The sequence below is a fragment of the Alnus glutinosa genome, chromosome 14 (assembly GCF_958979055.1).
Source record: "Alnus glutinosa chromosome 14, dhAlnGlut1.1, whole genome shotgun sequence".
Lineage (NCBI taxonomy): Eukaryota > Viridiplantae > Streptophyta > Magnoliopsida > Fagales > Betulaceae > Alnus > Alnus glutinosa.
The window spans coordinates 16,786,513-16,800,663 of record NC_084899.1 but is presented as its reverse complement, the minus strand read 5'-3'; the positions used below and the strand labels follow the sequence as shown (position 1 = coordinate 16,800,663).

The window sequence follows — 14,151 nt, the reverse complement described above, 5'->3', positions numbered from 1 at the left end:
ATAGAATTTAAATATAATAGGTATCATATTGACAATAAAAAAAAATTATGCTAATTTTCTATTTTATGCTTGGATAATCAAAATCATTGTTTTCTTCTTGCTATTCTTTTTCTTCATACTTATTTTCATTCTAAACTACACGTATAGGAACAAAGATTTTAACATGTTTTAATTTATATGAATTAAACTAAAAATAAGGGTTTTATGTTTTAATTTTTTAATTTTAATTCGTTTGAATGTTTTATGGGATATTTGTTTTTCTTTTATATGATTTACACGATTTTCACTTATTTTTTGGAAGTGTTATTCTGCTTTTGAAAGTCAAAAAAGGCAAAATTTTATTTTATTATTGGGCACAAAAGGAATAGAAATACTTTTAAAACACTAAAGAGTTAATTAAGCATTAAATTTAATTTTTTTTTTTAATGTTCAAAATTATATGGATTTTAATTTTATTGAAACATAATAGGTACGTATCACACTAACGATATCATAGAATCCTACTATTAATGCTTTGATAATCAAAATCCAAGTCTTTTTCTTGCTATTTTTTTTTTCTTTACACTTCTTTCCATTTTAAACTACACATATGAGAATATTTTAAATGTTTTAAGTTATATGGATTAAAATTAAAATTATGGTTCTTTTGATAGTAAAATTTTATGTGATTTATATATTCATCCAATGTTCTTTGTGCAATGGAGAATTATGACACGTGCTGTAAACTCATAATTTTTAAACACTGAACCGATTTTTTAAGTAAAAAAAACCGGTGAATTTTAAAGGTTGAATTGATTTTGTTATGATTTTAATAAATTTAAGGATTTTTTCGCATTATATTATTAAGTGTCATTATAACCACATTAAGTTGTGAGATATTTTAAAAAAATAAAAATTAAAATCATGCATTAATTATAAGTGGTCAAATTATTTTTTTTCTCCAAAATTTTATTTCAAAAATTTTCTTTATATGAGATTTCATTAAGTTTAAAAATTTAATGTACAATATTATGGTTTTAGAATTTACGACTCTCTAAAATTATAGAGAGACAAAATTTAAAACTTAGAACGTAATACATTAACTACTTATAATTGACTATATAGGTATTGCATGCATTAATTCTAAAGAAACCGTACAAGTAAGTTAAAAAATCATATTACTCTCTTAGATTGGTTGTTTATACCTCTCTCTTTAGGGTTTGAAACATCTTGAATTGTGAAATCAAGAGTATCCAGCAGCGATATTCAAGATAAGAACAAAGTGTTGAAGTACATAGTTTTGTTTTTTTTTTTTTTTTAAGGACTTTGCTCCCCCCCCCGGTTTCGTGGAGGTTGAAGGACTTTAGATTTTATGCATTTTTATAATTAGAATCTAGATATTCTTCTGCTATTTTTTTTCTTTATACTTTCCGTTTTCAACCATGTCTACCTATCAGAATAATTTTTCTCTATATTTTTTTTTTCCTAATATTCAGAATTATTTGCGTTTTATTTGTATTGAAATATAATAATTATTATACAAATATTCCTTCTAATTTTGTATTAATGCTTTGATATTTAGATTAAACTATGTATTCTTTTTTATATTTTTTTTCTTTTATACTTTTCATTTTAAACCATGTATACCTATGGGAACAAAGATTTAAACATATTTTAATGTATATAAATCAAACTAAGATAAAGACTCATGTTTTCCGGAATTCAATTTTTTTTCACATAAGTGATTTACTTCATTTTTAGCCATTTTTTGAAAGTGTTTTTATGCTTGTGAAAGCAAAACAAGGCAAAAATTTATTTGATTGGTGTGCATAAAAAGAATATAAATACTTTTGAAACACCGAAGAGATATTAAGCATTGAACATGATGTGAGAATTTATTTGATTGCGTTAAATGTTTAATGAAATATTTTGTTTTATTTTGTATTCATAAAAAAATATTTTGTTTAGTTTGTTCAGTATTTTTTTAAATGTTTATAATTACTTGAGTTTTATTGGTCTTTAAATATAATAGGTATCATACTAATAATATCATAGATTCCTGCTAATTTTTTATTAATGATATGGTAATTAGATTAAATCATGTTTTCTTCTTGCTATTTTTTTTGTTTCTTTATACTTCTTTTTTGTTATAAACTATTCATATGGGTACAAAGATTTTAACATGTTTTAATTTATATAGATTAAATTAAAATTAAGTGTCTTATTTTTTGGTTAATTTGAATGTTTTAATGAATATTTTTGTTTTCGTTTATATGATTTACTTGATTTTTAGCCATTTTGTTTAACTTGCAATGTATTTTTTTTAGAATGTACAGAATTATATGGATTTTATTTGTATCAAAATATAATATGTATCACATCAATAATATTAGAGACTCCTACTAATTTTTTTATTAATATTTTGATAATCATAATCTACAGGTTTTCTTCTTTTTCTTCTTCTTCTTTTTTTTTTTTTTTTTTTTTTTTTTTTTTTTTTATTTTAAACTACTGATATGGGAACAAAGATTTTAATATGTTTTAATTTATATGGATTAAAATAAAATTAAAGGATCTTATTTTTTAATATATTTGAATTTTTTAATTTTTTTTTTTTTCGTATGATTCACTAAATTTTTTTTTTTTGAAGTGTTTTTCTGCTTTTGAAAGAAAATAAGGCAAAAAATTATTTGATAAAGCATTGAACGTGATGCGAAAGGATTTATTTGATTCATTAAATGTTGAGTGAAAAAGTCTGTTTTATTTTGTTGGTATGGCTTAGTTGCTGGAAAAAAAAATTACAACACCATCTTAACCATTGAAAAAACTATAGCACATATGCTGTAATATTGGAATTTAGATTTTCTTTTTGCTATTTTTTTTTATTTACTTCTTTTCGTTATAAACTACACCTATGTAAACACATATTTTAAAAAGTTTTGCTTTTTTTGGGTTAAAATAAAATTAAAGGTCTTAACGTTTATTGTCTTTTTATTGAAAAATATAGGACATATATATATATATATATATATATATATATATATATATATATATATATTTTTTTTTTTTTTTTTTTCTTACAAACATTTTTTAACCTATAATAAAAAGTACGATAAAGATTTGTTTAAATTCTGAAACTAAATTATAATGAAGAATCCCGCGCATAGCACGGGTTATAAGCTAGTTTATTTAATTGATGAAATTGTGTATTATAAGTGATTCTAGGAAAGTTCTAAATTAACTAGTCCTTTTAAGGTGATAACGTAAATATAGATAGTGTTTTTCTTTAGGTCATTACACTAACAGATAATACAATTCTCTGGCAACTTAGTAAAAGTTTGTTACAATTCTAAGTGTCTCACGTGGCTTAAGTATAATCTTAATTATGTGTATTTAAACTCGTGGGCACCCTACCCTTACAAACCAATTTTCAATAGTAAATTCTACTTAAATTTGTATCAAAGTTAACCAAACAAAACAACAATCTTATTGTAGGACCAAGGGAGTTATCAAAAAAAATAGAGCATTGACGAGATACGTACACACGCATCGTTTGAATGTAAATCATAGACACTTATTCATCCAAAAGAAAAAAGCTTACGGGAACTTAACAACCCTTGTTATACAAATTACGAGGCCCAATCACTTGAGAGCCTATATTGCATTTAGGAAAGAGTCAGACCTAGGAGGGATTGGAATATCAACAATCTCTTCCAACATAAGTAGAACATTCTTCATTGACAGCCGGAGTGATGGTTCATACTGAACGCACCAAAGTCCTAATTTAACCATTCTCTCCACCTGTTTTTGGTCAACCTCTTCATCCCCAAGTAATTTATCAAGGTCGCCAGCTTCAAAACAATGGTAGGCCCATTCTTCAAGAACAGCTTCTTTCTCTGGTAGATTCCAATCCACACACTTTCGACAACATATGATCTCCAATAGCACAATACCGTAACTGTAAACATCTGCTTTCACTGTGATGGGTAGTTTCCGGTGCCACTCTGGAGCAACATACCCCCTTGTCCCTCTAATGCCGGTAAAGGTTCTGGTTTGGTCTTGCTTCAGGAGCTTTGCTAATCCAAAGTCAGAGATTTTTGCACATCTGTGCTCATCCATAAGGATGTTCTGAGGTTTTATATCACAGTGAATGATTTGTTGCTCACACTCTTCATGGAGATAAAGAATTCCTCTTGCTATGTTGCGAGCAATCCCCATTCTTTCATCCCAACAAGGTCGTTTTTCTGGTGTAAAGAGTGCATCTGCAAGTGACCCATTGCTCATGTACTCATAAACCAAAAGCCTATGAATTCCGTCATGGCAATACCCGAGCAGACGAACAAGGTTTCTGTGATGCGTTCTCCCAATAACTTTCATCTCAGTCTGAAACTCTCTTTCCCCTTCAGCCAACGCCTTCTCTAGTCTTTTGACAGCTACAACCTTCTGGCCATTCGATATTACCCCTTTATAAACTGCCCCAAATGATCCTCTACCAACCTCTTCCCTAAAACCACCCGTCACTTGCTGAAGTTCAGAATAAGTGAACGGTCGTGGGGCAAATTCATCACTGAGTTCAACAATTCCATCACAAGAGAGTTTTCTATACCGGAAATGACTTTTGTAAAACACAATTCCGGAAATTGCCAACATCATGCATCCGAAAGCAACAAATGAAGCACAAATAATTAGGATGTCCACTCGAAACTCTTGCTTGTTTTCTTTGTGCTTATTTCCATTTGGAGTGGTGTATGTAGTCTGTGTAGACATACTTACCTTGATGAAAGCAATGTATGAATCAGTCAGTTGCCTTCTCCCATATCTCAATGGAAACCTTTGTTTTTGGCACGTCCTGTCTTTGAATAGCGCAGCTTCACAGTTACAGTCCTCCAAACAGGCTTGTTTGCAAGAATCTTTGAATGGCACTGTCAAGGCAGAATATGAAACATCTTCCCATATGGTGTTAGGCACTTCTTGCATGAGTTTGCTTTTGCAACTTTCTGCAGTGAAATTCCTCTGGCAGCCTGCAGTCCAGTTGCCCTGTTGTACCATTTCGAATCCTGGAAGACATAAACATTCAGCCTTTAGATCATTTAAAATGCAAAGACCATTTAATCCGCAAACACCCTTAACATTGCACAGATCATTTGAAGATGACCATGCAATTGACCAGTTTTCGTTCAGTATCAGATGATGTGAGTACAGCCGGAATATCCCATCAGCATCAAGTCTCGCGAGGTAAATTGTTTCTGCTGTAGGAAATCCTCCCTGCGTTAGATTCCCAATGTTGAAACCAGTAGCGTTTAGCAAGTAGAGATAGCCATCAGCATCCATGTTTAGCGTCACGTTATCTCCAAGGCCACCTACACTAGTAGCAAAGTAAGCATTTTGTGCTGTGTCTGGAGTATCCACTGGGTACTGAACAAGGTTTCCATCATTTTGCATCTTCAGGCGGAAGATACCCTTTGAGTGATCGGTTTCTGAAATACTAGAAAACAGCTCTTTACCTGCAAAGAGACGTTGACTGGGTAGAATTGTATCAGTCGGGTGCTCAAAACTCTTCCATCTTATTTTTCGATCTGAATTGTAGATGACAAAATTGCCCGAGTTAAGCATGGAAGCGGAAGCAGACCCAGAAGAATCAGCCACGACGGTTACCTGCCCTAGTGCCAATTCAAGGACAAGCCTGCCATCGCTTGCGAAACTCAACGTAGCATTGCTGGTGACTGGTGGGTCATCACGGTTCGCAGTCCAGACAACGGTCTTCTCAGGAATTCCGGCAATAAAAATCCCAACAGAGTAGCCATCGCCTTGCTTGTAAAATCCAAAGGCATAGAGACCAGAATGTGACAACCACGTTGAGTTTGTGGTGGGTGTTAGAGAAGAGCCTCGGCTCACATTAGACTCCATTTGTTGAGCTGAAGCAGTGAAGAATACAGAGACAACAAGAAACAGAGTGATGAAATCCATAACAAGATAATGATATCTCTCTGTAACTTTCTCCTATCTCCACTTTTCATTTCCCTTCTTACCAATTGGTTTTAACATCAAATTCGCAAAGGACTCAGTCTTCAGCCTCTTTCCGACCGTCATTGACTTCTAAAGTCTACGAACTCAGTCAAGAAACGGAATTGTTAAACTTCCGCGAACCACGGATGTTGACGCATCTTCGGAGCCGTGTCCATGACTCTGTCACGCTTTGCTTCTCTATTACGAGCTTTGAATTCAATTGGTTAGAAACTTAGAATTGAAAACTATTGCTTATTTAGAATATAACTACGCATTGGTAAGTCAAGTCGTTTGTCTAGATTTCTTCGCCCGAAAGTTTTTCTCTCTAGACTCTAGGGCTGAAGGTGTGTTTCTCTAGTCTTTCTAAGACTTGGAGTTGTTATCCTTTTTCTCGTGAGACAGTTTTCGTTGTTTATCCTATTGCTGGAGAACATGGAAACCAATCAGCGGGAAGAAGATCTGACGCATATGTGGGGGAAGTTTTCCCTTATGGAGGAAGAAAACTTTGGTGTTTCACTAGAAACGGCAGATATTGAGTCATTGGTGTCCAGAGGAAAGTTTTGTTTGATTGGGAAATTACTGGTAGAAAGAGTGGTGACCAAAGAATTCTTCAAGGCTCCTTTGCTCCGGGCTTGGCGGCCCACTGGAGAGGTGTTTATTCGTGTGGTGGGTGAAAACATGTTTGTAGCAGAATTTGAGAAGGAGTGGGATAAGTCCAGAATTATGGAAGGCAGACCATGGTTGTTCGACGGGAATCTGGTCTCTCTGGCTGAGTTCGATGGGTTAACTTCCCCGGGAGATATGGACTTTGATAAAGCAGCATTTTGGGTGAGAATGTATAACCTACCTCTTGCATGCATGGGCAGAGGAGTGGGGCTCAAGATGGGTGCTTCTGTAGGGGTGGTTGAGGAAGTTGATATTTCTGATGGAGAGGCAGGATGGGGAGAATTTCTACGTGTGAAGATTGTTATAGATCTGACTAAGCCTTTGGCCAGAGGAAGGTTGCTTCATATTCAGAATAGATCCATCTGGATCCCTTTCAAGTATGAAAAGTTGCCTAGATTCTGCTCCAAGTGTGGCGTGGTTAAACATGGCCGATTGGGATGCAGTAAAATAGGGAGCCGTAGAACAAGTGGAGGAGAGGAGGAATATCCATTTGGAAACTGGTTACGGGTTTCCTATGCTGCTCGGAGAGGAGTTGGGTCATACACAAGATTTGGGAAAGCTCAGGCCGACCAGGATGAGGAGGTTCGCCATCCAACACCAGGGGAAGTCCAGAGGTTCCCTAAAGAAGGTGGCTCTGCTAGCTCTGACGGCGATGGGGTGGCCGGTGATGGAATCCTTTGCCGGGATCTGGGCTTTCCTGGTTTGGGAAAATCCCAGATTTCACGCGAGGATTTATTACCAACGGTTACGTCCTCAAATCCCAAAACTGGTATGGCATTAAAGACGAATGCAACTTGTAATATCCAAGAAATTATTTAATGAGTTTATTAGGAAGTAAATTAATGTAAGCCCACTTAGTGTGGTAAAGTGTTTTATTTTTATCTTATGAATTTGTAAATAGTAGCCAAGAAAAGAAAATGTAATTAATATTTTTAAAGTCTAAATAAAAGAACAGAAAAGAATATAGGTGAATAAAATGGAATAAGAAATAGAAATATAGAAAGTAGAAATGCTAGAAAAGATAAATGAAATAATAAGAAACTAAATAAAAGATTAATTAGAAGGAAAAGAGAATATGATAAAATAGAACAAAACAAAGCCAAGTGAGTTGTCGGCCAATGTGAGAAACAAGAGAAAATTGTAAAATTAGGTGAGGAAAAGTCAAAACTAAAAGACAAGAAGTAAATGAAAAGGTAACTAGATAAAATAAAGTAATATATATATATATATATATATATGAAAAATGGGGCGCAGACCTGCGCCCCACGTTCAAATAATTAAGTGAAGGGCTATGCCCTGCACTCATCATCACTCATGGCCACCTGGCCATTTTTTTTATTAAGTGGCAGTCGGCCACTTCAATAAGAGGCCAGTGCCTCTTCGTTCTGTTTTTATGAACCACAGAGAGCTTCCTCTCCATTTTTCCTCTTTTAGATTTTTAGAGGAAAACTACAATATACAAAGATCCAACGGTTCAATTTTAGATCCGACTTCGGTAACGTAATCCTAGAAGCTCGATCTACATTTTGACCGAACGTTTTGAGGTAAATCGCTAAACTCGCATTTCTGGAGATTTTTATAAATCTTATATAAATGAATTTAATTTAGCGTTTTCTCTAGATTTTGTGTGGTTTGGAGTTACTAGGAGCTTCCCGAGCATTGGGTTTTGGTTGTGAACTATTTAGATGAAAATCTAGGGTTTATGGTGAATTTATGGGTTTGATTTATGGGTATGTTGAACGGTTTTATTTTTATAGTTTTTTGTAGATTTGTTGATTTGAATTATGGGAGATTAATTTTTAGTGGACTATGTTAAGATTATTGAATGGGTAACCTTGGAGTTGGTTTTGGATTTGCATTGATGTGGGTTGTTTGATTGTGATTGATGAATAATCTTATGGGTTTGATTGGTTATTTCAGGTTTGTGTAAATTTTGGAGTTGTGGAAACCCCGGGTCCTTGATTGGCCGAATGGGTCATTTTAGAATTTATTTTCATAGGGTATTGATTTATCTCTAGTTGTTGATTATGGGTTGCTGTATTTTAGTGTTTCAACTATGGGTTTTGGGCTGTGATTTTGAAGAGGATGGTTGAACGTATGTAAGTGGATTTATGGAGTATTGTGTGTGTTTTGGCAGTGTGTATTGGTTGTGTTAATGGATGGTTTTGATGGTAGTTTAGAGGGGTGTTTTGTTTGGTGAAATCCAAATCTAGTTTTGGGTTGATGATTTGGATGAATGAGTTGTTGATGTTTAATGGTTGAATTTATTTAGATTGGTTAAGTTGATTGTTAAAGAAGAGTTGAAGTTTTAATGTTGAAGTTAGTGTATATAGGTCTTTGTTATAGGACTAATTATGGATAGAAGTTAAAATTGGATTACATGATATTGGTAAGGCCGAATGAGATGAGGGTTAAAATCAAATAAATAGATTCACATAAATTGCAATAAGGGTTATTAAGTTAACATGTTAAATAAGATTATGCTCTATAGTTTAAGCACTCAAGTGTTTATGTAATGAAAGAATAAGAGTTGCATAGATGACTAATGATTAGTAAGGATTAAGTGTTAAGTGTAATGCTTAAATGAGAATGCTTGAAAATGGTAAATTGTCCAAATAGCCTTAAGACAACAAACATAAAATAGTGACATTATAGAAATACATGAATAGGTTCCAAAGCCTAGTGGCGATGTAATTAGGTGATTAATGTACTTATTCAATATAAAATACATAAGTGCTTTATGAGGTTATGCTAAGCTTGATAAGCATTATATATATATATATGGACCGAATGCACTTAGCTTAAATGGATAAATAACTATAAGGCTTGTAGTTAAAAATGATAAGAAGGTAACTTGATACCCAAATTTACCTATCTACATATATATATATATATATATATATATATATATATATATATATATATATGTAGTCATATACATGAATATGAATTCGGTAAATAATGATAAGTTAGTAAATAAGCAATAAGCTATAAAAAGATTAACAATAATGACAATATGCTGTAAATATAATAAGAAGACAAATAAAATAGTAAACGCGTTTTAAGGATTAAGGTGAGATATAATAAGAACCTATAACCAATGATTAGCCTAATAGTAGTTTAGGATACCTAGCTAGCTTTAGAAGCGAGTGATGTGACGTGTAAGCACGCGGGTAGTTAGGATGTCATAGAGTATGTAATTCAATAGCATAGTCTAATGTTACCAATGTTTGCAGGCTTGTGTCATGATTGGAGACATAGACTTGTTCTCCAATGTAGAGTTCGAGCAATTGGAATCCAGTGGAAGTTCGAGTCAGGAGTCTAATGCAGCCAAGGTGGGTATTCCACTCACTGAGAAAATATATATTTTTATATGTATTGGATTGATAAAAATATATATATATATATATATTGTTTATGAAACCGAACCAACCATATGATGAAATGTATATGCTTTGAGATGATTTGTTTAGTTTCGATTATGTTTAAACTATATCAATGATGTTAAAGAGATAGTGTATGAGTGAAAAGTATTGACTAGATTTAAAGTGTTAAGTTTTGCGGTTGAGATTTAAATTATGCAAATTGTTTGAGAACATGTCATGTTGAAACTGTTTAGATTTTATAAAGAAACTAAGTTTTGAATGATTTCAAACTGTTGGGTAAAATGCTGGATTTGTTTAGTTTTGAGAGGATGTGATTTAACAAATGCATGATTTCAGCGTGACACAGTAGTGAAATATATACTGGTCAAGCACGGAACATTGAGCATGTAGTATAGACCATACATACCAGCAGTATCAGTATATCAGCAGCATAACAGTATCAGCAGTATCAGTATCAGCAGCATAACAGTATCAGCCCCAGTTCATGCATAGCATATATAGCATTGTTTTGTGAGAGATGTTTTTATGTTATGAGTAGTTTTGCTAGACGTATTAGTATGCATAAGAGTCTTCATGAAAAAGATCTTATGTATATTTTTATCGGATGGTCACATGTGTTAATAGCATACATTGAACTTGAAAGTACATGGATACATGACTACCCAGGTGCGAGTAATGACATGTCTATGAGTAGGAAGGTTGACTGTTCTTGTTCATCAGGAAAGACGTGTTAGCATGATTGAGTTTAACTCTAGTGCTCTCATGATCTACTGACGTCAAGGCACGAAGCTGGAATACGATTAGAGATGGTGTTGCGAGTGTTTTGTTGAAGGATGTTATCCTAGTATGGAAGAGTAAGATGCCATGTTCTTTGCTTAAGACCTATGTGTATACGTGATATCTGTGATGGAGTGATCGTGTGCACATATGTCCAAGCGACCAATGAAAAGTATTATTATAGAGGGGTCTATATGTAGAAACTTCCAAGGAGGGATGTCTGGAACTTCTACATATGTTCACAGCTATATAGTATGTTTTAAATGTTTTCTAAATAGTCGGTGTTTGCTGCATTAGCTGTTGGTAAATTGTGGCTAATATAGTGCTCGCACGACTAAAAATAAATAAGGGTTGGTTCTTTGTGAAAACTCAGTTAGTCTTATACCACTGAGGTCTTAGTATGAGGTATACTAAGTCGGTGAACTCATTATTTCACCTATGCGGATGTGGATACCACCACAACCGTGTAGATGATGTTTCTTTCGCTGCAGGTACTTCGGTATAGTCGATGGGTCGGTAGCAGTGTGCTTGGGATATTATGACTGAAGCTCGCCGCGACAGTTGTAATTGTCGGACCACGGGTTGTCCACTATTTTATAGGTTTGGTATGGCTTGTGACGTTTGTGTCACTTATTCTTTGTTAAGCCATTATTGTTATAGTGTTAATAAGACTCAAACAGATAGATGTTAAATGGCTCTTTGTTGTAATTAATTTGTGATAGATGTATAAGTTGTAATTTCCGCTATTCAGATTTATGTTTTCCGCTGCATAGATAGATGTATGTTATACTCTGATTATCAGGTACATGTTATGGGGCATGTGCCATATGTTGGCTGAGCGACACGTAGTCGTGCCACTGCGATGACTCGTTTTATGTTTGTATTAAAAAAAAAAAAAAAAAAAACGGGTCGTCACACAACTTTATGGGAGAAACGGAAAGGAATTGAAGAGAATAATGTTCAATACGGTAACTTGGCAGTTAATGCGGAAGGACAGCCAAGAGGATCTGGTGTGTCGCACTGTAACGTCAGAGGGCAGGAGATATGGGCAAATAAGGGAATGGAGAGAGGTAAACGGAAGGATGGTAATGGGCTGGAGGACCAATGTGACAAGATACAATCGGACTCTTCTACAGAGTCTAACCTAGACCCACCAAAAAAACTCCAAAAGGCCCAGTACGTGGGAAGTTGGGATTCACAGTTGGGTAAAATGGTCTACCACTTAATGGGTGAAGGGGGAACTGTCGTGCAGCTTGCTAAGGACCCGAGAGATAACACTTATTTTCCACATGTCACTGACGACTCAGGTGCGTGGCTGTCTTCTGACCACACAAGCCTAAAAGATAAAGCCAACTCTTCTGATGTGATTCCTAAGTCAGAAAAGCCTTCAAACACGAAGTTGCTAGATTCTTCTTCAGATCCTCGGAGCTTTGTATCACGTACAGCAAGTGTAAAGGGCAAATCAGGCTCGTGGAAGAAAAGAGCAAGGGATTGTGCTAATACTGTAACCATTTTGGAGACCCATGCTAATGGAAGGGAGGCCGGAGAGGCAGTGGTGTCGACTTCTTTTGGAGATTATGTGGCTCCAAAAAAAGGTAGATGCTCTATCACCCTCGCTCCTCATGAGCAGAAACAACAGGCGGTGGCTGGTGTACAGCCCCGCCCGGAGCAATGAAGATGTTATGTTGGAACTGTCGGGGGCTTGGGAACCCCCGGGCAGTTCGAGCTCTCACTAGTATGGTGAGAATAAAGAAGCCCCATCTTGTGTTTCTTATAGAAACAAAGATGATGAAGAATAAAGTGGAATTTATTAGAATAAAACTTGGATTTGACAGGATGTTTGTAGTTGATTGTAAGGGGAAGAGTGGGGGTCTACTACTTCTATGGAATTCGGATTCTCAATTGGAAATCCAGAATTTCAGTAGACGTCATATTAATGCAGTGGTGATGAATCAAAGTAATGAGCCTGTATGGAAGCTGACATGTTTTTATGGGCACCCGGATGTGGGGAAAAGGATGGAAGCATGGAATCTCCTCAGACACTTATCTCAGCTGGATCCTACTCCTTGGATGTGTATGGGAGATTTCAATGAAATCATTTCAACTTCGGAAAAAACTAGCAACTCCATCAGACCACGAAGTCAAATGCAGGCATTTCAATCAGCACTGGGAGACTGCAATCTAGCTGATTTGGGGTTCCGTGGTCCGAAATTTACGTGGTGGAACGGAAGGCAAGGAGAGGACTTTACTCGAGAACGACTGGATCGGGCGGTGGCCAATCCTAAATGGAATCAGTTGTTTAATGCTGCAGAGGTAGAAGTGTTAGCAAATAGTGTTTCTGACCATCACCCCTTGTTGATCACTGCTTCCCACTCGGATGACATCAAATGGAAGAAGTATCATATTTTCAGATATGAAGCTAGCTGGACAAAAAAACAGGAACATGGAGAAATTATCAAGAAAGTTTGGAGAGTAAAACACAGGGAAATTGACCCTTGGCGGATGATTAATAGAAAGTTGAATGGGTGCAGGAAGTCATTACAGATATGGGTCAGAAAATCTGAAAATAATATTGCTTCCCAGATTCACAAGAAGTCATTAGAGCTCCACTCAATCCAAATGGAGGAAAACCAGGAGACAATTGAGAAAGAACTGACTGTGAAGGAGGACCTAAATTCACTCCTTGAACATGAGGACCTTCACTGGAGTCAACGGGCAAAAGAAAACTGGCTGAGGTATGGGGATCAAAACTCTAAATATTTTCATGCTTGTGCTAGTCAGAAGAACCGTCGGAAGCATATTGTGGAAATTATGGATATGGGAGGCCGGCTCTGCTGTTCAAAGGAGGATATTGAAAATGCTTTTATCTGTTACTATGATGATCTCTTTACTGCTGGAACTGATCTAGAACTGGAGAATTGTTTGAGTGCAATTGATTGTAAGGTGACACCAGCGGTGAATACTAAACTCATGGCTGAGCCTACAGAGGAGGAAATCTATACGGCCTTACAGCAAATGGCCCCTATGAAAGCTCCTGGCCCCGATGGATACTCTGTTTGCTTCTTTCAGCATAATTGGGATACTGTTCACACTGAGGTATGCTCAGCTATTTTCCATTTTTTTCATTCTGGGATGTTGGATAGCAATTTAAATAAAACCCATATAGTTCTTATTCCTAAAATCCAGCAACCTGATTGTGTGTCAGATTTCAGACCTATAAGTCTATGTAATGTGCTATACAAACTTATTTCAAAGGTTTTGGCTAATCGGCTTAAACTAGTGTTACCAGAGATTATCTCCTGCACTCAGAGTGCTTTTATTCTAGGTCGTTTGATCA

General features: G+C 35.2%; 1 protein-coding gene and 1 long non-coding RNA gene across 2 annotated transcripts; one reads left to right on the top strand and one right to left on the bottom strand.

Moving 5' to 3' along the window:
• Window positions 1-3,633: 3,633 nt before the first annotated feature.
• LOC133858033 (G-type lectin S-receptor-like serine/threonine-protein kinase LECRK3) lies at window positions 3,634-6,054 on the bottom strand. The gene has a single exon (XM_062293445.1). The coding sequence runs from the start codon at window positions 5,944-5,946 to the stop codon at window positions 3,634-3,636; it is 2,313 nt and encodes a 770-aa protein (XP_062149429.1). The 5' UTR covers window positions 5,947-6,054.
• Window positions 6,055-7,897: 1,843 nt separating this feature from the next.
• On the top strand, window positions 7,898-11,584 carry LOC133857580 (uncharacterized). The gene is made up of 3 exons (XR_009898350.1): window positions 7,898-8,195; window positions 9,888-9,986; window positions 11,285-11,584. It is a non-coding gene; the product is annotated as an uncharacterized LOC133857580 (long non-coding RNA).
• Window positions 11,585-14,151: the final 2,567 nt, after the last annotated feature.